The sequence below is a fragment of the Mobula hypostoma genome, chromosome 16 (genome assembly GCF_963921235.1).
Source record: "Mobula hypostoma chromosome 16, sMobHyp1.1, whole genome shotgun sequence".
NCBI classification, from domain to species: Eukaryota; Metazoa; Chordata; class Chondrichthyes; order Myliobatiformes; family Myliobatidae; genus Mobula; species Mobula hypostoma.
In genome coordinates this window covers 30,975,789-31,003,671 of record NC_086112.1, presented here as the reverse complement: position 1 = coordinate 31,003,671, position 27,883 = coordinate 30,975,789, and the positions used below count along the sequence as shown (strand labels likewise).

The 27,883-nt window shown below is 40.3% G+C and overlaps 1 protein-coding gene across 3 annotated transcripts in view; it reads right to left on the bottom strand.

The window, feature by feature from the left end:
- Positions 1–27,883, bottom strand: part of sncaip (synuclein, alpha interacting protein) — a 111,458-nt gene that overhangs the window by 3,152 nt on the left and 80,423 nt on the right. For 2 of the 3 annotated variants that reach the window (XM_063068711.1, XM_063068712.1), the window contains exons 5-10: positions 26,024–26,203; positions 22,139–22,252; positions 19,801–19,926; positions 16,792–16,961; positions 15,453–15,542; positions 40–4,316 (exon numbers count right to left, since the gene is read on the bottom strand). In XM_063068711.1, coding sequence (XP_062924781.1) covers positions 3,272–4,316; positions 15,453–15,542; positions 16,792–16,961; positions 19,801–19,926; positions 22,139–22,252; positions 26,024–26,203 — 1,725 coding nt within the window. In that variant the 3' untranslated portion in view covers positions 40–3,271. Of the gene's footprint in view, positions 1–39; positions 4,317–15,452; positions 15,543–16,791; positions 16,962–19,800; positions 19,927–22,138; positions 22,253–26,023; positions 26,204–27,883 lie in introns of those variants that run through there. The other variant, XM_063068713.1, reaches the window with a different exon arrangement.

Sequence of the window (27,883 nt, the reverse complement as noted above, 5' to 3'; positions counted from 1 at the left end):
CTTCACCAATTCTTTTGTTTATTGTGTTGACTGAATAGATCAGTTTAAATTGAGTGCTTCATCCCCGGATATATTACCATCCGAACTATACCACGTTGGCCATTACATGAAAGCATTTCAATGACCTTGCATTTCAGTTTTCTATCTTGCAACCCAATTCCACATGAATGCCGAATACGAGGTCAAAGTGACAGTTTCTAAGATTATTTTTCCCCTTAACCGTTTGGGTTCAATCAACAATCTCAAAAGGGAGAAAGTAAAAGAACTCATACATATTAATAGCTTCATCTGAATAGCGGCACAATAGTTTTAAAAACAGAAGGGTTCTGATTGTTAAATGTATTCCAGATGACAAACATTCCTCCAAATGAGTCTGTTATCCAGTATGGTAACTTCTACAGAAACTGCTTTAATAGGTGGTACCCAATATTTTGAACTGTTACAATTTTATTTATACAAATAGAGTGCCATTGAAGTCTACAGAAAATAAAAAAATGTGCAAATCAAAGTTTTAACAGGATTCAACTCAAATTACAATCAAATAATAAGGAAATTAAATTTCAAACATGACAATGTTGCCCCAAACACATCAATTTTCCAGTAAAATGAAGTATATTGGCAATATGATTAACATTTGATTGTTGTTTTTGCATTAAATAATTAATCCAAAGAAAAGAAACTTCTGTATAACTGTAAATCAGCAAAACATCTTTTGATAGAATAATTTTATAAAGTACTTTATGGTTCATGAAGTTTACAGTGATTGTAATTTATAAGTTGTGACATTCCATGTTTGTAATTTATAAATTCACAAATAAAAAAATAAAACTGTGTATACAAGTTTGAATTATAGCATCTTTAACATAAAGAAGTTACCAAATATTTCCAATGCTTAGTAGAAAAAAATGTAATTGAGCCAAAGAAAAAGGGCTGACTTCATTCCAGATCAAAGAAATGGGGAAGGGCAGTAAGGAGTGGGCTCATATCTCCTTAAGCTAGATATAAAAGTACATTTGAGAAGCTTTGTAAAAAAAAAAAAATAGGACTGGATAAGGACGTTGTCAGGGAAAGAGGCTGTGCGATGACACCTTTAAAGTGGGATTCCATTGAAGAGAGTGAAGAATCCAGTTAGTACCTAAAGGCACCTAATTATTTGTGTAGCAAAATATTACTGCTCAGGGGTGCTGAATCATGACATCAGGCTAGACAAAGTCAAAATATTAGAATAAAGTAATAAGCGTTAGTGTTGTGAAATACAGAGAACTAACGTAGATCAACAGAAGAGATTTATTGTAGGACAGGATGCACACAGCTGGAATTCAGAATGGCATGGAGAATGTAACTGTATTTGATTCTGGGTGTGCTTGGATACATTTTTGCTTCATTACTTATCTTTGCTCTTGAAAGAGTAAGTTATCATTACTGGCATGGGATTATACTGGCACCTTCAGTCCTACCTGTGATGCACTTTCTGACACCTCAGAGTCTAATGGGGAAGTGTGAATGTCAAAATTTCCAGCTCCCAAAGTAAGGAAGGCTGCCTATTGAATTTGCACTCAATTAAACCTACCAAAGTTGATCAGTTCCCATTCCAATGAAATAAAGAAATGAACTGGGGAGAAAAACTTCCAACTACTTAAGTGAATTTTATCGTTTTCATTGAAATTTAGTGTACATGTGTTTAGTGTGTACATTTTTTGAAACAGATACAAAATATTATCGACAGATTGAGACAACTCTGATATCTCAATCAGTAATACTGAGGAGTTAATAGTTACGCTAGTAATCTCTCTCAAAATAATTCGGTGAGTGCAGCCCCCATGTTGCACAAAGCCATACTGAGACACTGGGAGCTGGACCTCCAATGAAAAACTGCTCGTAGAACCATGCTGTAACAGTGTCAGCTGAACAGCAATTCTGGTGCAAGGAAAGATCTACTCCATGGTAGATTCATGTCATGGGTAATGAGTGGCAAGGCTTGCATGCTCAGAAGAGACTAGACAAGTTAATGTTAATTTTCAGGTGCCGAATTGTGTTACAATACAATCAAGTTCATTTACAGAAGACAGTAACAATAATTTTGTACTCAATCATACAAGGATATGACTGTTAGGGAAAAGACAATTATTTTATTCAATGAATGAACCATTAGATTTTCCTATTTTACGTTCAAAGCTAATCTCCTAGAATACTGGAGGTTGATAGTAAGGGTCTCAAAGGTTATGGGGAGAAAGTAGGAGAGTGAGGTTGAGGGGGATAACAAATCAACTGGAAGCAGACTCAATGGGCCAAATGGCCTAATTCTGCTCCTATGTCTTAAGTATGCCTTATGCCCTAACTCAAAGAAAAACTGCATTTGACTTCTTTTCAATGGAAATGTATGTCCTTTTGTACTGAATGTTAGGAACATTTTATTGAAAACATGCCTGACAAAGAGAGTAAAATTGTTCGTTACGTCATCTTTTTGTGACAAGAAACAGAATTCAATCCAGCTCCGAAGGTGAAAAGAATTGTGATCATTCAATTCACCATTTAACAGCATCCCAACATTTTCTTTTCCTGAATTCGGGTCATAGTTCTGCAGATTACAGCATTGAATAGCTGACCCACACAGACCATGCAACCCTAATTTTAATTCTTGGTCTGTGCCAAGTGCATTAATTTTGGTCAGTATGCAATTGTGACTTGATACCTGTTCTTAGGATCACCATGTTAGGTTTGGGAGGGAACAAAATGATTGTGTTCCAATGCTTCAGTGCTACTCAGCAAAAGGTATGGTTAAGCAGTCAGTGTGATGTCCTCTGTAGTTTGAAAGCATCCTGTAGGATGACACAAAGAATCATTACTTGGTCAAGATGTCAGTGCCAGCAGGAGAGGGAGAAAAAATATTGGTATAATGGACAAAGTAATTCAATATACTTTTGTAATTTGTTTTTAGTAGTAGCAACTAATCTTGTGCAGAACACCAATTTTAACACTATTCATCTTTTACTTCCCTACTCTATACAATTTATATTATAAAATACTGGAAGATAATCATGTAGAAACAATTACAGCATATTTGCAAGAAACTTTGGAACTATTACCTATATATTTTTATTTTACATTAATATCTTTAAAAAATGTAGAAAAGGTGAACGTATTTTTAGATTTGCTTAGCTTAGTTTCTTCTATACAAATGTATCCAAAATAAAATTTAACTCTATTTTGCATTTTTTTAAAAAAAGGTTAGTTTGGCTTTTTAGTTCGTGGTAAAGTTTTAAAGAACGGGCTATTTTGCAGACTTCACCACATTCACTGTCTTAGTATTAACTTTTGTGGGTGTTGAAAGACTTGGTTTTGAACATCCAGCTTTCCTCCCTGCAGAGTTCAGTGGTAAATTGGGAATATAATCTACATTTAGGTTGACAGGATGTGCATTATTGTTGTTCTGATTAGTGTTTATAGATTCTACCGGTGAACGAAAATGTCCAACATATTTGTTCAATGGCTCATTGATTTCTAAACTAGTTGGAGACATTGGCAATGTTTTTTCATTTTCTGTATCCTTCCTATTATCTGACTCACCAACTGTTTGCTCAATTTCCACAACAGGCTCCTCAAAGGTGACTCTCAGCTTTAAGTTCTGAGAAGTTCTGCTTTTTGAAGCTGGTGATTTAAGAGCACTTTTAGGACTATTTGTCACTTTTTGTATGGTACCAATGTCACCATTGTCAGCACAAAGCAGAGAGTCTGGAAATTTATCATTGCTTTCAGCAACAGGAGAATGAATTTGGTCCTCTGATGCAGCAGAAGCTTTCGGGACAAAAGGGAACATTCTGCCTATTGCTGAAGTGTGCTTTTTAATCATGAACTGTACTTTTGCAGTGCATTCCTCTTTTTGAACAAGGGGTTGTGGTCGTGGCTTGTTATCTCTTTTAATGTGAGAATTCTTCTGATCTTCACTGATATGGGTATCAGTGTCTGACTCACTAGAGGATCTCTGAGAATATCTGAGTCTGGTCAGTTTAAGTTCCCTTTTGTCTCTCAAGGCTTTTCTTGCAGAACCTGTCACAACACTTGCCTCCTGCCCATCTTGAAATTCCAAAGAAAGTTTTTCTTGTGTGCACACATTTCCACAAATCTCTTCTCCCAAAAGTTGACGGATAATTTTGTCTGCTTCTTCACCTTTTTGTTTCAGCATTGCTATCGTGGTAGTCTTTGGTTTTGAATCAGGGTTGGAAATAGTCGCATTCCCTTTTCCACTTGGAGCAGTCACCTTTTGATCACCCGGCAAATTATTTTTCTTCTTGCTGTTTTCAGATGGTATAGAAGAACTAGTTGTATGAGAAAATACAGAAAAAAGATATAGAAGAATAAATTAAAATGTTCCTTAATACTGTACCAGGCGTTAATATAGTTCTGTTTCTTAACCACTCTAATGAGTGAAAAGAATAGGCAGATACAGGAATGCTTTTTTAAAAAAAAAAGTTACATCATTGGCAAATAAAACTGCTTGGCTTGTCAGACTATACTTCTCACAAAAACTGTGAACTTGATTTTGTTTTCCCAACCTTTTCCATCAGTTTCATTTTGGTGAATGTTTTAAGTGTTAGGGTCAACTGTTTCATGCAGTGATGGAGAAGCACAAATCAAACCAAATTACATTAATGCAGTTCCTGCTTAAAAACATTCATGCTAATTTACAGACATGCACAGTATGGTGCAGAGCATTCCGACCAGTTGCACCACAGCCTGATAGAGGGCTGAAGACTCAACAAGTTCCATCACGAACAAAACCCTCCTCACCAGCGAGGAAAGCAATAAATTTCATGTCATATCAGTCAATGATAATAGACCTGATTCTGATGCAGATTTCAGAAAAGACACTGTTCCAGATTCCTCCAACTTACACCTTGTAACAACAGACAATGTAGTTACCCATGATGATTTATTTTTCATTTTATGGTATAACTTAATGTTGGTAGTTCCTGGCCATCAGATTTTCTGGACTCTTGTGTTATTTTATTAATACACTAACACACTTTTTATTTACTTTAAGATATTGAACAGTACAGTAAATATTCTAGTGAAGCTGGTAAGTTTAAACCAAGGTGAATTTAAAGGGAGTGCAGGAACCAGGACCCTAATGAGTGGAAAAACAGTACAGGAGCTGGGCCCCAGTGACCAAAAGGGCTCATGGGAACCATGACTCCAATGAGTGAACAGGAACCAGTGGCAAAAACAAACCGCTTAGCCAGGTGCCACACTATCCGAATTTCTGAATAGTTTTTGGATGTTGGATAGCAAATAAAAGTTCTGTCATAGATAACTACGTAAAATTAATTCTTTTTTGTGTTAACATCTATACAAGGAAGTCCAAGTCTTATTAATGTGCCAGAGTAAGCAATTTAGGAATCAGAGCATTCAGTTTTTAAAAAGTACCAAGTGACTTTTATCAGCTATCGGAGACACAAGATAGTTCTGGTGCTGGAAATTTGGAGCAACACACAAAAGGCTGAGGAACTCAACAAGTAAGGCAGCATCTGTGGAGGGAGTTGACAAGCAATGCTTCAGGTTGAGAGCCTCCATCGGGACTGGAAAGACACACAGAAGCTGGGAGGTGATAGGTGGAAGTGGCAAAGGGCCAAAGAAGATCGAATCTGATAGGAAAGGCAATTGGACCAATGGCAGGAGGCAAGGAGGGAAACCACTCAACACATGTGGGAGTGAAGGGAGTGATTATCAGAAGTTAGATAAATTGATGTTCATGCCCTCAGGTTATAAACTAATCATGGTGGAATATCGCTGGTTTTCCTCTGTGTCTGGCAGCAGAGGAAGCCATGAACCGACATGTCGGTGTGAAAATGGGAAGGTGAACTAAAATGGCTGGCCTCTGGGAGATCCTGGATAGTATGGCGGATGAAGTTAATGTGCTCGATGAAACGGGTCTTACCAATGTAGAGGAGGCCACACTAGGAGCACCAGATGTAATAAATGACACCAATGGGTTCATATGTGAAGGACTCCTCATGTAGAAGGACTCTGATTAGCTCTGAATGGTGGTGACAGAGGTAGTGTAAGGGGTGGGTGTAACACTTGGCAGCATTGTAGAGATAAATGTGAGGGGGGTGGTCAGAGGGGAAGGATGAATGGAAAAGGGAGCCACGGAGAGCAATCCCATGGAAAGTAGAGAGGGGAAGATGTCTCTCTGCCACTGGAGATTAATGGATGAAGATGCTTGTGGAGTAATGAGCAAGGAGCAGGCCAACTCTAAGTCTCTCAGGTTGGTGGAGTGAGTGTGAGTGGTTGTGGGGGCAAAGCTCCATCAAGAGCAGTGGTGAGGGGAGAAACAATTTTTTGAAAAACGACATCTCAGTTCTACTGAAATGAAGGAGTATAAAACCTCATCATGAGGACAGATGTGGCGGAGATAGAGGAACTGAGCAAAGGGAATTGCATCCTTGCAAGCAACAGGGTGGGAGGAGATGATGACGAGAACACTGTGGGAGTCAGTGGGTTTGTAGAAGATGTCTGTGAATAATCTGTCTCCTAAAATAGAGACTGATCAAGAAGAGGGTAGAAGTGTCAGAGGTGGACTAATTTAGTCTGAGGGTGGGGTGGAAGTTCTATGCTATCATCAGATTGATATTTCCCATTAATATGCTGAATTCTAATTCTCAGTTAAAGATTGAATTTGCCTAAATGTCATCCATTTTAGAAAGTTTTATCATATTGACATGAAACTGAGAATAAGACCGTAAGATATAGGAGGAAAATTGGGCCATTTGGCCCATCGTGTGTACACCATCATTCCATCATGGCTGATCCAATTTTTCTCTCAGCCCCATTCGCCTGCCGTCTCCCCATATCCCATCATGCTTTCACCAATCAAGAATCTATCAACCTCTGCCTTAAATATATATAAAGACTTGGCCTCCATAGCCACCTGTGGCAATGAATTCCACAGATACACCACTCTCTGCCTAAAGAAATTCCTCATCTCCATTCTAAAAGGACACCCACTATCCTGAAGCTGTGTCTTCTGGTCTTAGACTCTCCCACCACATAGGAAACATCCTTTCCATATCCACTCTGTCAAGGCCTTTCACCATTCCACAGGTCTCAATGAGGTCACCCCTTGTTCTTTGAATTCTGGTAAATACAGGCCCAGACCCATCAAACGCTCTTCAAATGACAAACCATTCAATCCAGGGATCATTTTCGTGAATCTCCATTGAACTATCTCCAGTTTCAGCACATCCTTTTCAAGATTAGGGGCATGAAACTGCTCACAATACTCTAAGTGAGGCCTCACCAGTGCCATATGAAGCTTCAACATTACATACTGCATTTATATTCTAGTGCTCTTGAAATGAATGCTAACATACCACAAAATACTCTGCAGATGCTGGGGTCAAAGCAACACTCACAACATGCTGGAAGAACTCAGCAGGTCAGGCAGCATCCATGGAAACGATCAGTCAATGTTACGGGCCGGAACCCTTCGTCAGGCATTTGCCTTTCTTACCACAGACTTTTTGTATTTACTCTCCATCTAGAAAATAGTCAACCGTTTCATCTTTTTCTTCCAAAGTGCATGAATTCCCGACACTGTATTCCATCTGCCATTTCTTTGCCCATTTTCCTAATCTGTCCAAGTTCTTCTGTAGCTTACTTCATTAAAACTACCTGTCCCTCCACCCATCTTCATATTGTTTGCAAACTCTGTAACACAGTCATCAATGCCATCATCTAAATCATTGATATATAATGGAAAAACAAATGGTCCCTACAAAGAAACCTGTAAAACACAACTAGTCACAGGCAGCCAACTGGAAAAAGTTCCTTTTATTCCCACTCTTTGCCTCCTGCCAATCAACCATTGCTTTATCTATACTAGAATCTATCCTGTAATACCATGGGCTTGTAGCTTGTCAAGAGGTCTCATGTGTGGCACCTTGTCAAAGGCCTTCAGAAAATCCAAATACACACATCAACTGATTCCTCTTTGTCTATCCTGCTTATTTCTTCAAAGAATTCCAACAAATTCATCAGACAAGATTTTCCCTCGAGGAAACCATGCTAAACCATTAGTGAGCAAAATTAGGGCACATGGTATTGGGGGCAGAGTACTGACATGGATTGAAAATTGGCTGGCCGACAGAAAACAAAGAGTAGCGATTAACGGGTCCCTTTCGGAATGGCAGGCGGTGACCAGTGGGGTACCGCAGGGTTCAGTGCTGGGACCACAGCTGTTTACCATATATATTAGTGATTTAGATGAGGGAACTAAAAGTAACATTAGCAAATTTGCCAATGACACAAAGCTGGGAGGCAGTGTGAAATGTGAGGAGGATGTCATGAGAATGCAGGGTGACTTGGATAGGCTGGGTGAGTGGGCAGATGCATGGCAGATGCAGTTTAATGTGTATAACTGTGAGGTTATCCACTTTGGTGGTAAGAACGGGAAGGCAGATTATTATCTAAATGAAGTCGTTAGGAAAAGGGGAAGCACAACGAAATCTAGGTGTTCCTGTACATCAGTCACTGAAAGCAAGCATGCAAGTACAGCAGGCAGTGAAAAAAGCTAATGGCATGCTAGCCTTCATAACAAGGGGAATTGAGTATAAGAGCAAAGAGGTCCTTCTGCAGCTGTACAGGGCCCTGGTAAGACCACACCTGGAGTACTGTGTGCAATTTTGGTCTCCAAATTTGAGGAAGGACATTCTTGCTATTGAGGGAGTGCAGCGTAGGTTCACAAGGTTAATTCCTGGGATGGTGGGACTGTCATATGTCGAAAGATTGGAGCGACTGGGCTTGTATACTCTGGAATTTAAAAGGCTGAGAGGGGATCTTATTGAAACATATAAGATTATTAAGGGATTGGACATGCTGCAGGCAGGAAGCATGTTCCCACTGATGGGTGAGTCCAGAACCAGAGGCCACAGTTTAAGTATTAGGGGTAGGCCATTTAGAAATGAGTTGAGGAAAAACTTTTTCACCCAGAGAGTGGTGGATATATGGAATGCTCTGCCCCAGAAGGCTGTGGAGGCCAAGTCTCTGGATGCTTTCAATAAAGAGATGGATAGAGCTCTTAAAGATAGCGGAATTGAAGGTTATGGGGATAAGGCAGGAACTGGATACTGATAGTGGATGATCAGCCATGATCACAGTGAATGGCGGTGCTGGCTCGAAGGGCCAAATGGCCTACTCCTGCACCTATTGTCTATTGACTACACCTTATTTTATCATGTGTCTCCAAGTACCCTGAGACCTCATCCTTAATAATCAACAGCAACATCCTCTCAACCACTAATGTCAGACTAACTGGCCTATAGTTTCCTTTCTTCTGCCTCTCTCCCTTCTTGAAGAATGGAGTAACATCTACAATTTTCCAGTCTTCTGGAACCATTCCAGAATTTAGTGATTCTTGAATGATCATTATTAATGCCTACACAATCTCTTCAGCCACCTCTTTCAGAACTCTGGGGTGTACATCATCTGGTCCAGGTGACTTTTTTATCTTCAGACCTTTCAGTTTCCTAAGAACCTTCTCTCTAATAATGCTAACCTTACACATTTCATGACCCCTGACACCTGGAACTTCCACTATTTTGCTAGTGTCTTCCACAGTGAAGACTGATGCAAAATACTTCTTCAATTAGTCTGCCATTTCCTTGTCCCCAATTACTTTCCAGAAATCCACTCTTGCCTCTCTTTTACACTTTATGTATCTGAAGAAACTTTTTCATATCCTTTTTAATATCATGGGCTAGCTTACTCTTGGTATTCTATCTTTGTCATCTGTTGGTTTTTAAAAGCTTCCCAATCCTCTAACTTTCCACTAATTTTTGTTGTATTATATGCGCTCTCTTTGGCTTTTATGTTGGCTTTGACTTCTCTTGTTAGCCACAGTTCTGTCAAATTGTCTTTAGACTTCTTCCTCTTTGAGATGTACATATCCTGTGCCTTCCAAATTGCTTCCAGAAATTCTATTGACTGCTGCCCTGCCCTTACCCCTTCCAAACAATTGTGGCCAGTTCCTCTCTCATGCCTTTGTAATTCTCTTCACTCCACTATACTATTGATACATCTCACTTTAGCTTCTCCTTCTCGAGTTTCAGGGTGGATTTGATCATATTATGATCACTTTCCTCTTTGGGTTCTTTTACCTTAAGCTCTCTAATCAATTCTGGATCATGACACAACACCCAATCCAGAATAGTAGATCAACAGTGCTCTAAAAAGCTATCTCGAAGGCTCTCTAGAAACTCCCCCTCTCTGAATCCAGCACCAACCTGATTTTATCAATCTAAGTGTATATTGAAAACATTGCCCTCTTGACATGCATTTTCTATCTCCCATTGTAATTTGTAGGCCACATCCTTACTACTCTTTGGAGGTCTGTATGTAACTCCCATCAGGGTATTTTTACTCTTGCAGTTCCTTAGCTCCTTCCACAATGAATCAACACCTTCCAACCCTATGTTACCTCTTTCTAATGATTTGATTTCATTTTTTTTTTTACTAACAGAGCAATGCTATCCCCTCTGCCTTCCTGCCTGTCCTTTCTATACAATGTGCATCCTTGGGCATTAAGCTCTCAGCTATGGTCTTCTTTCAGCCATGATTCAGTGATGCCTACATCATACCTGCCAATCTGCAACTGTGCTGCAAGTTCTTCTACCTTATTCTGTATACTGTGTGCATTTAAATGTAACGCCTTCAGTCCTCTATTCACGCTTTTCCATTTTGTCCATCTTGTACTCATCCTGTTGACTGCAATTTTGCCTTATGAACAGCCTCTCCTCACTACATGTTGCCGCTGTTTGTAAACCTTTTCTTCAGCACTATCATCTGCCTTTCCTATGATATTTCTTGCATTGAAGTACACACAGCTTAGGACACTAGTTGCACCATACTCAACCTTCTGATTCCTAAGTTTATCTGAGGTCTTACCAACATCTCTCTCCACAACCTCTCCATTAACTCTTCTGGCACTCTGGTTCCCATCTCTCTAGTTTAAACCCCACCATGCATGCAGCATTAACAAGCCTTCCAGCTAGGATATTAGACCCCCTCCAGTTCAAGCGCAAACCATCCTTCTGTACAGGACCCATCTTCCCTGCAAGAGAGCCCAGTGATCTAGAAATCTTACGCCCTCCCTCCTACATCCTTAGCCACGTACTAAACTGTTTCATCTTCCTTGTTTTGGCCTCACTCGCACATGGCACGAGTAGAAATGCTAATATCACAACCCTGGAGGTCCTGCCCTTTAACTTAGCACCTAACTCTCTGAACTCCCTTCGCAAAACCTCGTCACTCGTCCTACCCATGTCATTGGTACCTACATGGACCATGACTTCTGGCTGTTCAACCTCCCATTAAAGAATGCTGACGACACAATCTGAGATATCCTGCACCGTGGCATCCGGGGGACAACATCCCATCCGGGAATCTTGTTCTCAGCCGCAGAACCTCCTGTCCATTCTCCTAACTAACAAATCAGCACAACATGCCTCTTCTCCCTCCTTCCCGTCTGAGTCACAGAGCCAGAACAATGTACAAGATACAGGATTAGGGGGAAAAATCTGAAGATATATAGAACCAGAGGATGGTAAAAGCATTCCTTTCAGCTAGATACTGAAAAAGCTGAGTCAAAAGATGGCCACTTGTTTATTTCACAAGTAGTTTTTTTTCCCGTCTCCTTGGATATATTACAAATACAACATGACATCTCTGTGGCTAAAGTGATTAATTTTCATGTAGGGAAGTTTACGTTTGGAAAGATTTGGCCCTCGATCTATTGAATTGAAATATGCCATGAAATTTTAAAATATACAAGAACTTTGACCTGCTGTACCTCACAATGGCAGTGACCATTTTTACTGCATCTGTAAATTACACAATTTTTCCTTCATCTCTATCTCAAGGTTAGATCAAACAAACATTACATACCCTCAAACTACCACAGATGTTATAGCTCATTCATCCTTAGCAGTGGCAGCCCTGTTTTCCCCAAACAGAACAAAGCTGGCGTTCTCCCAGTCCTACCCTCCATCCAAACAGCTGCAGTATTCATATTCTGTGCAAGCTCCATGACCTTTCTGGAGATTCCACCATTTGCCTCTTTAACTGCCCTCCCCACCAACCCCACATTCTTCACCTTTGGAAATTCTGAAGAGACTATTCCATAACACTATAAAGGCAAAGCAGCCAAATTAGGCCACTCAGCCCATCGAGACTGCTCTGCTATTCCATCATCACTGATTTATTATCCCTCTCAAACCTGTTCTTCAGTCTTCTCCTCATAACCTTTGACACCCTGATTAATCAAGACTATCAACCTCTGGTTAAGTATACCCACAGGGCCTACACAGTTGTGTGTGGCAATGACTTCCACAGATTCACTGCCCTCTGGCTAAAGAAATTTTTCCTCATCTCAGTTCTAAATAGATGTCCCTCTATTCTGAGGCTGTGCCCTCTGGTCCTAGACCCTCCCACTATAAGAAACATCCTCTCCACCCACTCGATTTAGATCTTTCAATATTTGATAGGTTTCAATGAGATCCCCATCCTTCTTCTAACCTCAGTGAGTACAAGCCCAGAGCCATCAAACAGTCTTCATATGTTAACCTTTTCATACCTGGGATCATTCTTGTGAACCTTCTCTGGACCCTCTCCAATGCCAGCACATCTCTTCTTAGATAAGGGACCCAAAACTGCCCACAATACTATAAGTATGGTCTGACCAATGCCTATTAAGCCTCAGCATTATACCCTTGCTCTTATATTCTAGTCCTCTCAAAATGAATGCTAACATTGCATTTGCCTTCCTTACCACCTACAAGTTAATCTTTAGGAAACCCTGCACAAGAACTCCCAAGTGCTCTTGCACATCGTTTTTTTTAAAAAAATTTTCTCCTCATTTAGAAAATAGTCCATGTCGTTATTGTTTCTACCAAAATGCATGACCTTGTACTTCCCTACAGTGTATGCCATCTGCTACTTCTTTGCCTTTTTCAATTCAAAAAAACTTTATTGTCATTCTAACCGTACTTCAGCTCTGCAGGGCAGAATGAGACAGCGTTACCCAGGAGCAGTGCAATCATAACATAACAAACGAAACACTAAATAATAAACATAACAATAAATAGTAAAACACAACAGCCACATGTCAGTTAAAATCAAATTATGTGTCCAAAGCAGAGTCAGGTAGAGCAGCTATTTAGCAGTCTGACTGCCTGTGGGAAGACTTAGCTTTCTCCCAATCTAAGTCTTTCTGCAGAAACCTATTTCCTCAACAGTACCTGCTCCTCTATCTATCTTTGTATCATCCACAAACTTAGCCACCAAGTCATCAATTCCTTCATCCAAATCATTAACACATAACATGAAAAGAAGCATTCCCAACACCGGCCCCTGCGGCACACCACTAGTCACTGACAACCAACCAGAAAAGGCTGCTTTCATTCCGACTCTTTGCTTCTTGTTAGTCAACCAATCATCTATGCATGCTAGTATCTTTCCTGTAATACTATGGGCTCTTATCTTGTTAATCAGCTTCATGTGTGGCACCTCATCAAAGGTGTTCTGAAAATCTAAATAAACAACATTCACCCAATCTCCCATGTCTATCCTATGTTATTTCCTCAACGAATTCTAACAGAATTCTCAGACAAAATATCCTCTTAAGGAAACTATATTGACTTTTACTTATTTTGTTATGTGCCTTCAAGTACCTCACAGCTTCATCCTTAATAGTAGACGCCAACACCTTTCCTACCACTGAAGTTATGCTAACTGGCCTACAATTTTCTTTCTTTTGCCTCCCTCCCTTCTAAGAAGTGGCATGATATTTACAATTTTCCAGTCCTCCGGAACCATTCTAGAATCTAGTGATTCTTGAAAGATCATTATTAACGCCTCCACAATCTCTTATGCCACCTTTTTCAGTACCCAGGGAGGTAGCCCATCTGATTCAGGTGACTTATCTAACTTTGTTCTTTTCAGCTTCCCAAGCATCTTTTCCTAAGTAATAACAACACTTGCTTTTGCCCATAGACACTAGCATTTCTGGCATTCTGCCAGTATCTTCCACAGTAAAGACTTATAAGTTTGTCCACCATTTCTTTGCCCTCATTACTACATCTCCAGTGTCAATGTCCAGTGGTCCGATATCCACTCTTGTCTCTCTTTTACTCTTTATACATCTGAAAAAAACTTTTAAATTATTGGCTAGCTTATCTTCATCACCCTACCAAATTTGTTTAAACCCTCCCTACAGCTCCAGCAAACCTGCCAACAAGGATAGTGGTTCTTCTCTCAGTTTCAGGTGAAGCCCGCCCCTTTGCAGACATACTTTCTCCAGAAGAGATCCGAATGATCCCGAAATCTGAAACCCTGCCCCCTGCGCCAATTATTCAGCCAGGCATTCATCTGCTAAATCATCCTATTCTCATCTTCACTGGCACATCACATAGGTAGCAATTCAGAGATTACTACCCTGGAGATCCTGCTTTTCAGGTTTTGACCCAACTCCCCATTTTCTCTCTTCAGGCCCTCCACCCCTTTCCTATCTGTCATTGGTATCGATATGTACCATGACTTCCAGACTTCCAGTTGACTACCCTCCCCTTTTAGAATGCTCTGGACCATTCGGGACATCCTTGGCCCTAGCATCGGATGGGGTAACATATGATCTAAAAGTCTCCTTCTCATCCATAGAATCTCCTGTCTGCTCCTCTATCACTATTGCACTCCTCTTCCCCCCTCTTCCCTGAGCCACACAGACAGACTCAGTGCCAGGGATCAGGTCACTGCGACTTCCCCCTGGTAGGTCGATTCCATCCCCTCCACCCAACAGTATCCAAAGAGTATACCTATTATTGAAGGGAACAGGTAACTCTGTACTGGTTGCCCAATTGCCTTCCTTCTCCTGACAGTCACCCAGGTACCTGCCTCATCTAACTTAGGGGTAACTACCTCCCTATAGCTCCTATCTATCACCTCCTCATTCTCTCATATAAGCTGAAGGTCATCCAGCTGCAACTCATGTTCCTTAACGTGGTCTTTTCAGTTCCCTGGTCTGCTCTTCCATCTACACCAATTAGCCCTCCTCTCTCCCCCACCCCCAGCCCCACTAACACACTTCCCCATATAACCACAGGAGATGGAACCTCCTCCTTTTGCACCATCCAGGTACCTCAACATTACTTTTGGGCGAGGCAATAACTTGCTTGCAGCTTAGTGTACTCCATTTAGTATTCACAATGTAGTTCACTTTGTACTATGGATTAAATTATTCATGATGGCAACACTAAATTTTCATAGAACTAAGTAAACAGAAAACTACATGTTGTTAATTTTTATTATTAAATACTAAGTGTTTGTTATAGCATTTAAAGATAGTGTAAGTTGCAGAAGCTTTCTAACAAGAAGATAATTTCTATGAGAGGCGTTTTAAGCACCTGGGAGGTTGAAGTTCTGATGTTTCCCTTGCCTGGTCTTGTAGGAAATAGTGCAGCTGGTTTTGCAAGCTGACGCGCTCCACTGTTTGCCTGTGCAAAGAGATGTAAATACACAAATTAAATAAATAAAGTATTTGATACCAAATTACATTGAGTGCATAACAAAAGCAAACACAAGTGAGAATCCAGGAAATGCTGCAAAATGCTCAAATCTTATAATATAGAATGTAAGGATTTTTATGTTTGGTATAAATTAGTAAACTTGCAGTGAGAAACAAAACATCCTGCAATGAAAGAGTCGTAATTCATTTGGTATGCATTTCAAACAGCTACTATATACAATGATATAAATATAAATAGGCATCTGTTAGTCTTGCGAGAACATGGATTTGCACCTTGGAAGGTTTCCAGGGCGCAGGCCTGGGCAAGGTTGTATGGAAGACCGGCATTTGCCCATGCTGCAAGTCTCCCCTCTCCACGCCACCGATGTTGTCATCGCAGAGTAATATGTGGTTAAATGCCTTGCTCAAGGACACAACATGCTGCCTCAGCTGAGGCTCGAACTAGCAACCTTCAGATCACTAGACTAATGCCTTAACCACTTGGCCATGCGCCAACACAATGATATAATATCCACAGAAATTACAATGATCTTCCACAGTGATGAATTACACCCTTTCAGGACTGACCAGCTTTACAATAAAACAGGACAATACTTGTAGTAATATTTTAAAGTTTCAGGTCATTTTTGCCCTTTTAAATACTGATTTGTCAAAATGCATTTATGCATTTTACTAGCATATTCTACTTCAGCTGAGTGAAAAATTTAGAATATAGGTTGCTAGGACTACTATGCAACTGATTTTATTTTTTAGGCACTTTCCACTGACTGCATTAGTTTGTTTGCAAATCAACTACTTACCAAAATTTAAGAAGTATTTCAGAAAGGCACAACTTTAAATTTATTTTACTGATTTTTTTCTGTGGCAAGTTGTTTCAGAGAAATTTAGGAAGAGATAAATTGCAAGTCTATAATTGGTCACATTCGAATTTAAATAAATTAAGCTAAGTCACCATTTCACCAATTTTTTTTATTTTTAGTTTCGGTGACATTGGCCCCATAGCAAGTTAGAACTTAGGCTTCAAAGAAATTCTAAACTGAAAGTAGAAGCAAGATAATATTGGTGAAATGGAAATCTGAAATGAAAACAAAAAATAACAGAAATACACAGGAAACCAAACAGACATCTTGTATTTTCAATCATAATCCAAAATTTTAATCTTAAGAAAGAGTATTCAAACTACTTCTGTACTCATTTTTTGTATTACCACGACTTACTCTTTTAGTTGCTTTGTTAACTTCACCACTTGTGACGCTAGAGACATGCAGGTCTCAACAACTACCAGGTAACGTGAGCAAGTAGTGTGCCCATGACGTTCTGCACTCTGCGAAGGCTTCTCTCCGTCTTGATTCTGTATAGTCACATTTGCTCCATATTCAACTAAGGTCTTAAAAAGCAAAATTAAGGGTTAAATCCAGAACAAACAAAATGATTATACGTAATACCAAATATTCTGGACTGCCAGCACAAAAGAAAGGAATCAAAACATTAACTAAAATCTTCAAAACATTAAAACAGTGTTGTGAAAGTTGATCTCAAATTGAGATGGTTACACACTCAGTAGCCACTTTATTAGTTACCTCCTGTACCTAATAAAGTGGCCACCGAGTGTACCTTTATGCTCTTCTGCTGCTCCATCCACTTCAAAGCTCGATATGTGCATTCAGAGATGCTCTTCTGCCTGTCACTGTTGTAACACGTGGTTATTTGAGTTACCGTTGCTTCCTGTTAGCTTGAACCAGTCTGGCCATTCTCATCTGACCTCTCTCATTAAGAAGGCATTTCTGCCCACAGAACTGTCGCGCACTGGCTGAATTTTGTTTTTCCGCAGCATTCGCTGTAAGCTCTACAGACTGTTGTGCATGAAAATCCCTCGAGATCAGCAATTTCTGAGATACTCAAGCCACCCCATCTGGCACCAACAATCATTTCAAGGTCAAAGTCACTGAGACTTCACTCTGCCCTGACCCACCCGGACAGCCCCAACTCTTACGTCAGAATGCTGTTCATTGACTTTAGTTCGGCATTCAATACTGTGGTCCCCTCCAGGCTGATCGCCAAACTTCGCCAGCTTGGTATCAGCTCATCCCTCTGCAATTGGACCTTGGACTTTCTGCCTAACAGACCCCAGTCAGTTAAGTTAGATAACTATCCTCCTCCACTCTCACCCAGAACACCAGTGTGCCTCAAGGCTCTGTACTGAGCCCTCTTCTGTACTCCCTTTTCACTTATGACTGCATTCCTGTACATGGTTCTAACTCCATAATCAAGTTCGCAGACGACATCACGGTGGTTGGCCTGATCAGAGGGGATGATGAGATGGCCTACGGGGACGAGGTCCAGAAACTGGCCGCATGGTGTGCCGACAACAACCTCGCCCTTAACACCCAGAAGACCAAGGAGATCATTGTGAACTTCAGACATACTAGGAGCCACACTCAGGTCCTCATCTACATCAACGGAACTGTAGTGGAGCAGGTATCAAGCTTCAAATTCCTTGGTGTCCATATTTCCGAGGATCTCACCTGGTCCCTGAACTCCTCCATCCTGATCAAAAAGGTGCAACAGCGCCTTTATTTCCTGCGGAGCATCAAGAAAGCTCACCTCTGTCCCAGGATACTGATGGACTTTTACTGCTGTACCATTGAAAGCATACTAACTGCATCTCAGTGTGGTATGGCAATTGTCCCGTATTGGACCATAAAGTACTCCAGCGTGTAGCGAAAACTGCCCAGCGGATTATCAGCACCCAATTGCCCACCATTGAGAACATCTACCATAAACGCTGCCTGGGCAGGGCAAAAAGCATTATCAAGGATGCATCTCACCCTAACCATGGACTTTTTACTCTCCTCCCATCTGGTAGGCGCTACAGGAGCCTCCGCTCCCGCACCAGCAGGCACACGAAGATCTTCTTCCCTGAGGCTGTGAGCCTGCTGAACCTCACATCACAGCATTAAGCAGTATTGCACCCATATTGTACTGTCTCAGTACTTTTATATTTGTGTGCTGTAGCACTTAACTTTTATTCGCAGTTATTTTGTAAATAACACTATTCTTTGCATTTCTGGTCAGATGCTAACTGCATTTCATTGGCTTTGTATCTGTACTTGGCACAATGACAATAAAGTTGAATCTAATTTAATCTAATCTAATCACATTTCTTCCCCTTTCTGATATTTGGTCTGAACCTCATGACCACGTCTGCAGGCTTTTATGCATCGACTTGCTGCCACATGAGTGGCTGATTAGGTAATTGCAGTAACGAGCAGGTATAAAATGGTCATGAAACAGAACATAAAATTGTAGAGCAGCACAGTAACAGGTGCCTTCGTTTACCACATCTATGCTGAAGAATTGCAAAGTAAAATTTCCTACACTCTAACATAAACACCGACTGAATGCTTCCCTGTGCAATACAGTAATGAAAAGAGAGTATACGTAATGGGTTTATCAACAGGAATATGAATTTTATAGGAACTGAAAATCTTTCCAATATATTAGAATCACAGGAAAGTAAGTTTTGTCTCATTTATATTTTATGGTACCATTAATTTACCAAATTTACCAAGGCACTTTCAGGGCAGCATAATCAGAACTTTACTGAGTGGAAGATGTCATTCCAGCAGGTAGGTGACCAAATCCATTGGTTCAAGAAATTGCCATCAAGGTAGGCCTAAAAAGTAAAGAACTAGGAAAATTTAACAAAGGGATTCCGGACATTCAGGCCTAAAAGCAGAAGGAAGGGTCCACAAGAGAGAAAAGGAATTTTTGGAGAGATATATAGACTAGGGGAGATTAGAGTTTTGTAGGAACCAAGCCAAAGCTGGTCATGTATCAGGACGAGAACTTTAAAATCAAATTAGTAGTTGGCTGCAAACCAATGTATGTTGATATATTCAAAAATAAAGGGTGAACAAAATGATGCAATTTGGGAAATGGGTAATAATACAACATGTTTATCTTGTGGAACTGTCTGCCTGCTTGGGCCTGATTATAATGTTTTACTTCAGAGTTCAAATGCCACAAGGCATTATCCTAAAAGGACCAAAATGTATCTCTTAGACACTTACAGTAGGTTCTAAGAGAACATTTCCATGTTTAATCCAGTATAACTTAACCTAAAAGTGAAAGAAATGTATTCTAATTCACTATGACCTTATTAAAAAACCACGTATCCTACTCAAACTCTAGCGCAACTGTATTTATGATTCAATGAATCCTACCTGAAGGCAACTCAGATGACCATGCTGTGCTGCAACATGAGCTGCAGTATTTCCATACTGATCAACCTCATCCAAAGATATTCCTTGTTCTTGCATATATTGTAGAAGCCACAGAAGAACCTTTTCCTTGGAAAATTATTTCAAGAATTTAAAAAATGACAATCAGCAAAATACCACATCAAGTCCTTAAATATTTACAAATGTTTCCAGTAAGTTGTACACTTCCATTGCTTATACTCAACGGCTAGACTTAAATTCAGTTTAGAACATTAACATAAAAAGTACCCATTACAGTTAACCCAGTCCAAATGTGCACACAAGTTAGAGATCATCTTGAAGTTGTCTTTAACTCATGCATTGGACCCACGGTCTGCGTGAAAGTACACACCACCTTTCGAGTGTTGCTCAAAATCCACCTTGAACAAACGGGCTCTCCCATGGCAGTATTGGTCCTTCTCCTTGAAGTCATTCATCCACACAAAGCACCTTGTGCAACAGGGATGGTATCCTCAGCCATCTTCCCTCCTGTCTTCTCCCAGTGCCGCCAAAAAGACCTCGACCCACACCAGTGTCCATCACAAAAATCTCTCTGCCCAACATTCTCTAGAACCTTCTCCCAATTTCACCATCCTGATAGGAATGCTGTGTCAGCCAAAGTTGAACAACATAGCCCCTTATCTTTAGTTCAAATCCAAACATGCTGAAAGCAGAGCAGACTGCTCATGAAATGCCTACAGCATAGCAGTAAAAACCTTAACCAGGGGTAACATGCTTAATGATGGACACATAATCACAATACTTTGGTTGCTTTATGAATGAACTTCCTTCCTTCTTAAAAGTCAGAAGGAAGGATGCTCACTGATAACTCCACAATGCCCAATTCCATTTGCAATTGCATGCAGCACAGCCTGGACTGTATTAAGATAGGGATATGTTGTGCTACAAAAGAGTTGCTCAAAAGCCATCTTCAATAAGAGAAAAATATGACTATGTAGTTTGGCCATTCGAAGACATTACCATCGCAGAGTCCCTCCGACATCATACCCTGGGGATCTCAACTGACCAAAAACACAACAGTCTGAATAATAAAGTGGCTAAAGGAGGAGAACAGGTCAGAGGCAGAGTATCTTGTTGCAAGTTATTCCCCCTGCTACCCGCAGTGCTTTTTCACCATATGGTAAAAATCAGGAGGCTGGTAGAATGGACCCTACTACTCATAGTACAGGTGCAACAACAAAGAGAGCTTGTCAACTTCCAAGATAAAAATATCCCACTGGATTAGCACCACTAAGTCATCATGGCTGTAATGTGTACCACTTGGAAAATTCACTGGGGAAAATTACTGAGATGATTAATTCACAAATGTATAGCCTCCACTGTTAAAAACAAGAAAGGAAATGCCACTACATGTAGATTTTCTCCAAAGCAATCTTTCATCATTCCCGAGTCACAATTCTGGAATACTTACTGTGAAGTACCCCCACCAGATTCAAGATTTCTCACTATCACCTTCTCATGTGCAATAAATACCAGACTTGCCAAAGATGCCCACATCCTAGAATGAGTGTGTCAGGATACATTCTTATTCAATACATCAATGTCTAGAAGCATCACTCAACATTTTAGAAACAGCTTCTTCCCCTCTGCCATGAGCTTTCTGAACGGGACTTGAACGCTATTCCTCTTCAGCACTATTTACTTATGTTTACTACACTTTGTGGTCATTTTTATGTACTGCACGCAGCGCAGCTACAAAACATCACATTTTCATGACATATGTGAGTGATTATAAACCTGATTCTGATTCAACTGGCTCTGGGCAAGAGAGTGAAGTCATGAAAAGATCATCCAACATTTAGCACCCTAACCCCAATTGACCTCCAAAAACAACGCTAATAAGTACTAAGCATGTACTGAGTTACAGCATCAGCAAAAGAAGAAATAACTGACAAGCAATGACTGCTGCAACTAGTACTGAGTAGAGGAGGGCCTACCTACTGCTCAGTTAGTCCAGGGAGTTTGATCCAAGAATCTTGTTGCCACACTTAGCTAATAGAAGGATAGGAAAATGCTACAAACTGGCATCATAATTGATATTCATGTGTACGGTATGAATGATGCCAGAACAAAAACCATTCTGAGCTTCTAAGAACCCTTAATTTTCCCAAAAAAAAAACAGACATTAATGAATCCAATTTTGCCCCCATTTGCATGCATTGGAAATTGGGATGAGTATTAGCTCATGTGAAGTATAATGTACGGCCCAGCCTACAAGACAGACAACAGCACTTAGATGACAGGCATAAGCATTTTGTTTTAATTTCCAGTCCGAGCCTACCTGACCATAGCATGCTGCGTAATGTATAAGGGCAGGGTACCCATCTGAAGGGCTCAGTTCAGCAATGGCTTCAGTCTCACTCATCAGCCAGCGAAGGCATTCAAGCTTTCCTTCCTAAAAAGCATACAAACAAAAAGATTGGAGTTCAAAATACCTTGAAATGTTTTGTAAATTTATATTTTCTTCAGGACGCCATACATGTGGCAGTTCCAGACTATCTGTACAATTTCAAAAATCCTTTAGCATAATTATTTTAGACTTATGAAGGTGCTTTAGAGAAACTCAAATATATTACTGTATTAGTAAATTATAATGAAGAATTAAAGAACATCTAATTTCCTTCACTCATACTAACAGATGTCAACTTTGTAGGCACTAATGTTGTTTACAAAAACTATTTAATTAGTTTAGAATATCAACTCTTGAAAGGAAACACATTCCATTCATAGTATCTAATAATTTAAAAACAAAAGAGCAACTGTAAATACATGAAACATAGGGGCAACAGCCCAAGAACAAGTTTGTTCATAGCAGGTGTAGAGGCATCTGCCAGGTAGCATCGCTTTTCTTTAAAGATGATAAATAGCTGACAGAGTTCCCTCAAGATTGGACTGGTCTAAAGCTCTAAACTCCCTTAGCAAGTATGAAATCTGAAGATGAAATCAATTGCACTTGGTTTTTTAATACTTCATATTTTCATACAGCATAGGAGGCTGCCATTCAGCCAATCATGTATATGACAGCACACAGGGCAATCCAACTTCCTACAAGTTATTCTGCCCACATACCATTAACTCCATCTAGATTCTACCACTCACCTGCGCACAAGGAGCAATTTACCATGGACAATTAACCTGCATATCTTTGGAAGTAGTAAGGTAAGTGGAGCACCTGGAGGATGTCCACAGATTCACAGGACGAATGTACAAACTCTTGTTGCGTCAAAGATCAGGTTATTGAAACAGTGCAGCAGTACATCTACTAACTGTGTCACTATGTCACGTGTAGCCATTATGAAAAATAGCTGATGATAATAGCATATCTTGGAGCATTCACTCCAAAATGTTTTGTCTTGCCTTGAGAGGGATCACTCAAGCGAAAAAGTACAAGCAGCAAAATTCAAGGGCACATTCATAAATGAAAAAAGGTTAGAATCTGTATTTTCTCAGTTTCTGGAGCATTCATTCATACATGTGAAATTTCATTCCTAAGTGTGGACATGAATAAGTGGGGACACCTTGTGCCAACCTTACTTGTGCAGCTCTGGCAATACAGGGCACTTTAGAGAGCAATACTGGTCTTCATCTGGAATTTCACAAGAAGCATTATTATTTGTTGTGCAAAGCCTAGGCTCTGATGACAGCAGGTTTTAGGACCTGTTCTAGACCTATAGAAAGCCCAAGATGTTTATGGAGTACCAATCTAAAGTTTGGAATCCACCATGGGTCCATTGCAGTGACCTGTTCACCAACTTCCCTTTCTAATTCTTTTTGCTATTTATATTAAATGAGGGATAAACGAGAATAATCTATTAACTTAATTAGCAAGGATGAAATTGTACTGGAGAGTGTGCAAAGAAGGTTCATCAGCCTGTTGACAGGGATGGTGAGCGAACAGATAGACTGGATTTGTTTTCCTTGGACCGATAAGGCTGAGTAGGAATGGGGTAAGGGTATAGAGTATTATGAGCAGAATAGATATGATTGACAGTAACACACACACACACACACACACACACACACACAATGCTGGAGGAACTCAGCAGGTCAGATAGCATCCATGGAAATGAATAAACAATCAACGTTTCGGGCTGAAACCTTTCAGCGGATTGATCCTGATGAAGGATGTCAGCCTGAAATGTTGACTGTTGAGTGCTGATTGAGGGTCTGTGCTTCAAATGTTGACTTATTGTCACCTCACCTGCCGAGTTCCTCCAGCATTCCCTGTGTATTGCTCTGGATCTCCAGCTTCTGCGAAATCTCCTGTGTTTATGATAGACAGTAGAAACTAGTGGCTCATGATGACAGGTATAATGTTTAGAGGGGATCTGAGGAAGAATTTTTTGTTCCCCATTGAAAGGGTGGTTGGTTCCAGGAATGTACTGCAGGTGATGTGCTAAACTTATAATTTTCTCTGTGACTATGAGTTTCCTCAGGATATCCCACATCTGAGTGGCAAGCTGGTAAGGTTCATTGTCTCTTAATGTGCTAAATGGCAAAAAGAATCTAGAATTTCTAGAGTTGATAGCCAATCCATGAGGGAAATATCTGCAGGGATACTGGGGAATAAGAAGCTGGCATGGACTTGGATGAGCCAAATGGCCTCTTTCTGTGTTGTTATAATCACATGATAACATAACGAGAAACAATAAATGATAACTGGTGTTTTCGTAGCAGACTGCAACCATTGTCCTGGAATGGAAAATCCTACAAAAAGTAGTGGATATGGCCCTGTCCATCATGGGTAAAGCCCTCCCCTCCGTTAAGCACATCTACATGGCGTGCTGTCACATGAAAGCAGCATCCATCATCAGGGAACCCCACCACCCAGATCATACTCTCTTCTCATTGTTGCCACTAGAAAGAAGGTATAGAAGCCTCAGGACTCATACCACCAGATTTAGGAACAGTTATTACCCCTCAACCATTGGGCTCGTGAAACAGAGGGGATAACTTCACTCGCCCCATCACTGAACTGTTACCACAACCTATGGACCAACTTTCATGGACTCATCTCATGTTCTTGATATTTATTGCTTATTTATTTATTATTAATACTATTTTTTCCTTTGTATTTACACATTGATTGTTGGTCTGCCCTGTTGGCAGCAGTCTTTCATTGATTCCATTATGGCCCTTGGATTTATTGAGTATGCCACAAGAAAACAAATCTCAGGGTTGTACATGGTGACATATAAAATATGTACTTTGATAATAAATTTACTTTAAACTTTGAAAATTAAAATCCACTGATAATTAAACTCAAAATAAAAGTAGAATTTTAAAAAAGCTTCTCATAAATAAGAATTCACACCATGCTAATTTTAGCAAGGAAAATTGTTTCTGAACAGGTTATTGTCATACATAATCTTTTACAATACTTTGTATCAAATAAATTATTACATGTGTGTAGTTTGTCCTGTTGAGTTTATCCTAGTTTTGAGATGGGACATACCCAAAAGTAGTAAAGAAGCCTGGATTATTGGCTGAAAGGTGCAACTCACTCTGTCTGACTACATTTATTGTTGTTTGGCTCCTCTCTCTCCCATCTTTTTTTCATAGCATCTCAGGTTCTTAGAGTGGCAGAAGAGAAAAATGGAACTGATTTCAAATGCCTTTCATTTTCCCCCAAAATTGATGCTTGACCAATATCAGGGAAACAATTTCAGCATTATTTTAATAGAACTTTGGCACAGCTGATTATCTCGTTACATAAATTCAACAGGGCAGTTAAGAGTAAATCACAAAGTGTTTGAACTCATTAATAGGCAACATAGCAATGGTGAAATTTCTTCCCTCGGATTATTAGATCAATTCTGAAATTTTACAGCTACCATAACAGATACCAGCTTTTTAATACTTAGAATGTATTGAAATTTCAATGTTTCACCTGCCCTCGTAGGATATGAACTCAGATCTCCAGAGAAGATCTCCAATCTACTGAAAAAAGGATTTTTTTTGGTAGAGCATTGTCAGTTTCAAATTCCATCATTTTCTCATCAAACTCATCAGCTTGTTCTTTATCAGTGAATGAAAAGCCATGAAATGCAGCTGGTGAAAGTCTGAAATGCATTTGACTGATGAAAGGTCATGGGTCAGAAACACTGACTTCTTCAGAAAGTTGCCCAAGTATTTCAGCATTTTCAGATTTATTCACATGACATACCTTCACAGCTAACGAAGATGGTGTTAATTTCTCATTATTACGTTCTGTCAAGCATTCCTCTGCCATTAAAGTAGTCAGATGCTGCAAACTTTCAAGGTGTCCTTGCGAGGCTGCAATGTGCAGTAGATTATTCCCATTTTCATCATGAATCTTCTCCAGATTGTCAACAGTTAAGTGTGGCTAATAGTTATATGGGCAACAGAGAAAAGACAAGAAGTTACAAAGATGTGAAGTTATTTTGTTCTTTTTAAACTTGTACATCATCGTTCCATTTCACATCTTTGTGTTGCCCTTCGTTAATTTTATCAGATTTCATGTTCAGAAGTTGCATTTTGGTCTGATTTCATTAGAAAGATTTAACTACTATTTGAAAAGAGCTTTTAGATAGAATCTGTCAGGACTTTCTATTCAGTTACACGTAGCAAGAACCATTAACTGGAATGAAAAGGAGACTTAAAAAGTGATCAACAGGAATACTGCAGATCCTGACGAAGGGTCTCGGCCTGAAACATCGACTGTACCTCTTCCTAGAGATGCTGCCTGGCCTGCTGCATTCACCAGCAACTTTGATGTGTGTTGCTTAAAAAGTGATGCTTGCTGGGACTTCCGGTTCAGTTTTCAAATTGATTGGGAGCAGACATGGTTAGAGGAGGACTGAGGTTTTGGTGAGAAGAGGTGGAGGCCAAGATGAGTTTCTGGTAAGTTTCAATTTCTTTCTTCATTATTGCATAGATAGAGCAGCAAGAATGGAACCCATGGGAGAGGTGTGCTCCTCTTGCACACTGTGGGAAGTTGGGGAGAACTCCGGTGTCCCTGATGATTACACCCGCGAGAAGTTCATCTGGCTGCAGCTCCTCACAGACCGTGTTAGGGAACTAGAGCTAGAGATGGATGAGCTACATTTCATTCAGGAGAATGAGGGGTTGGTAGATAGAAGCTACAGGGAGGCAGTCACACCCAAGTTGCAGGAGGCAGGTAGCTGGGTAACTGTCAGGAGAGGGCAAGTGAATAGGCAGATGGTGCGGAGTATCCCTGTAGCCATTCCCCTTAATAACAGGTATATTGTTTTGGATACTGTTGGGGGTGGGAGGTGATCTACCGGGCGAAAGCTACTGTGACCACTCTTAGCACTGAGCCTGACTCTGTGGTTCAAAGAAGAGGCAAGAGGAGAGCAGTGGTGATAGGGAATTTAATAGTTAATGGAGCAGACAGGAGGTTAGATAGATATGAAAGATACTCCCGATGGTATGTTGCTTCCCGTACCATCAAGGTCAGGGTAATTTCAGATCAGTCTGAAGAGGTAGGGTAAGCAGCCAAAAGTTGTGGTATATATTGGTGCCAATGACATAGCTAGAAAAAGGGATGAGGTCCTATAGATTGAATGTAGAACAGCAAGTTAGGAAGGAAGTTGTAAAGCAGGACCTCAAGGGCAGCAATCTTTGGATAGCTGCGTGTGCCATGCGCCAATAAGGATCGTTCAATAGTTCCATTCAGTATCAGAGAATGTATACAATACACAACCTGAAATTCTTACTCTCCGCAGACATCCCTGTAACAGAAGAAAACCCCCCAAAGAATGAATGAATGACAGAATAAAAAGAGCTCCAAAGCCCCCTGCCGCACCCCCCCCCCACCATATCATAGGGTGATATGGCAGATGAACATATGGCTGAAGAATTGGTGTAGAGCACAGGATTTCAGATTTGTGGCTCATTGGCTTCTATTCTGGGAAGGATATGCCCTAGACAAAAGAGATGGGGTACACTTGAATTCAAGAGTGTCTAATTTCCTGTCAGGGAGGGTTTATACTTGGATGACAGAGGGATGGGAGCCAGAGTGATAGATTAGGTACTGGAGCAG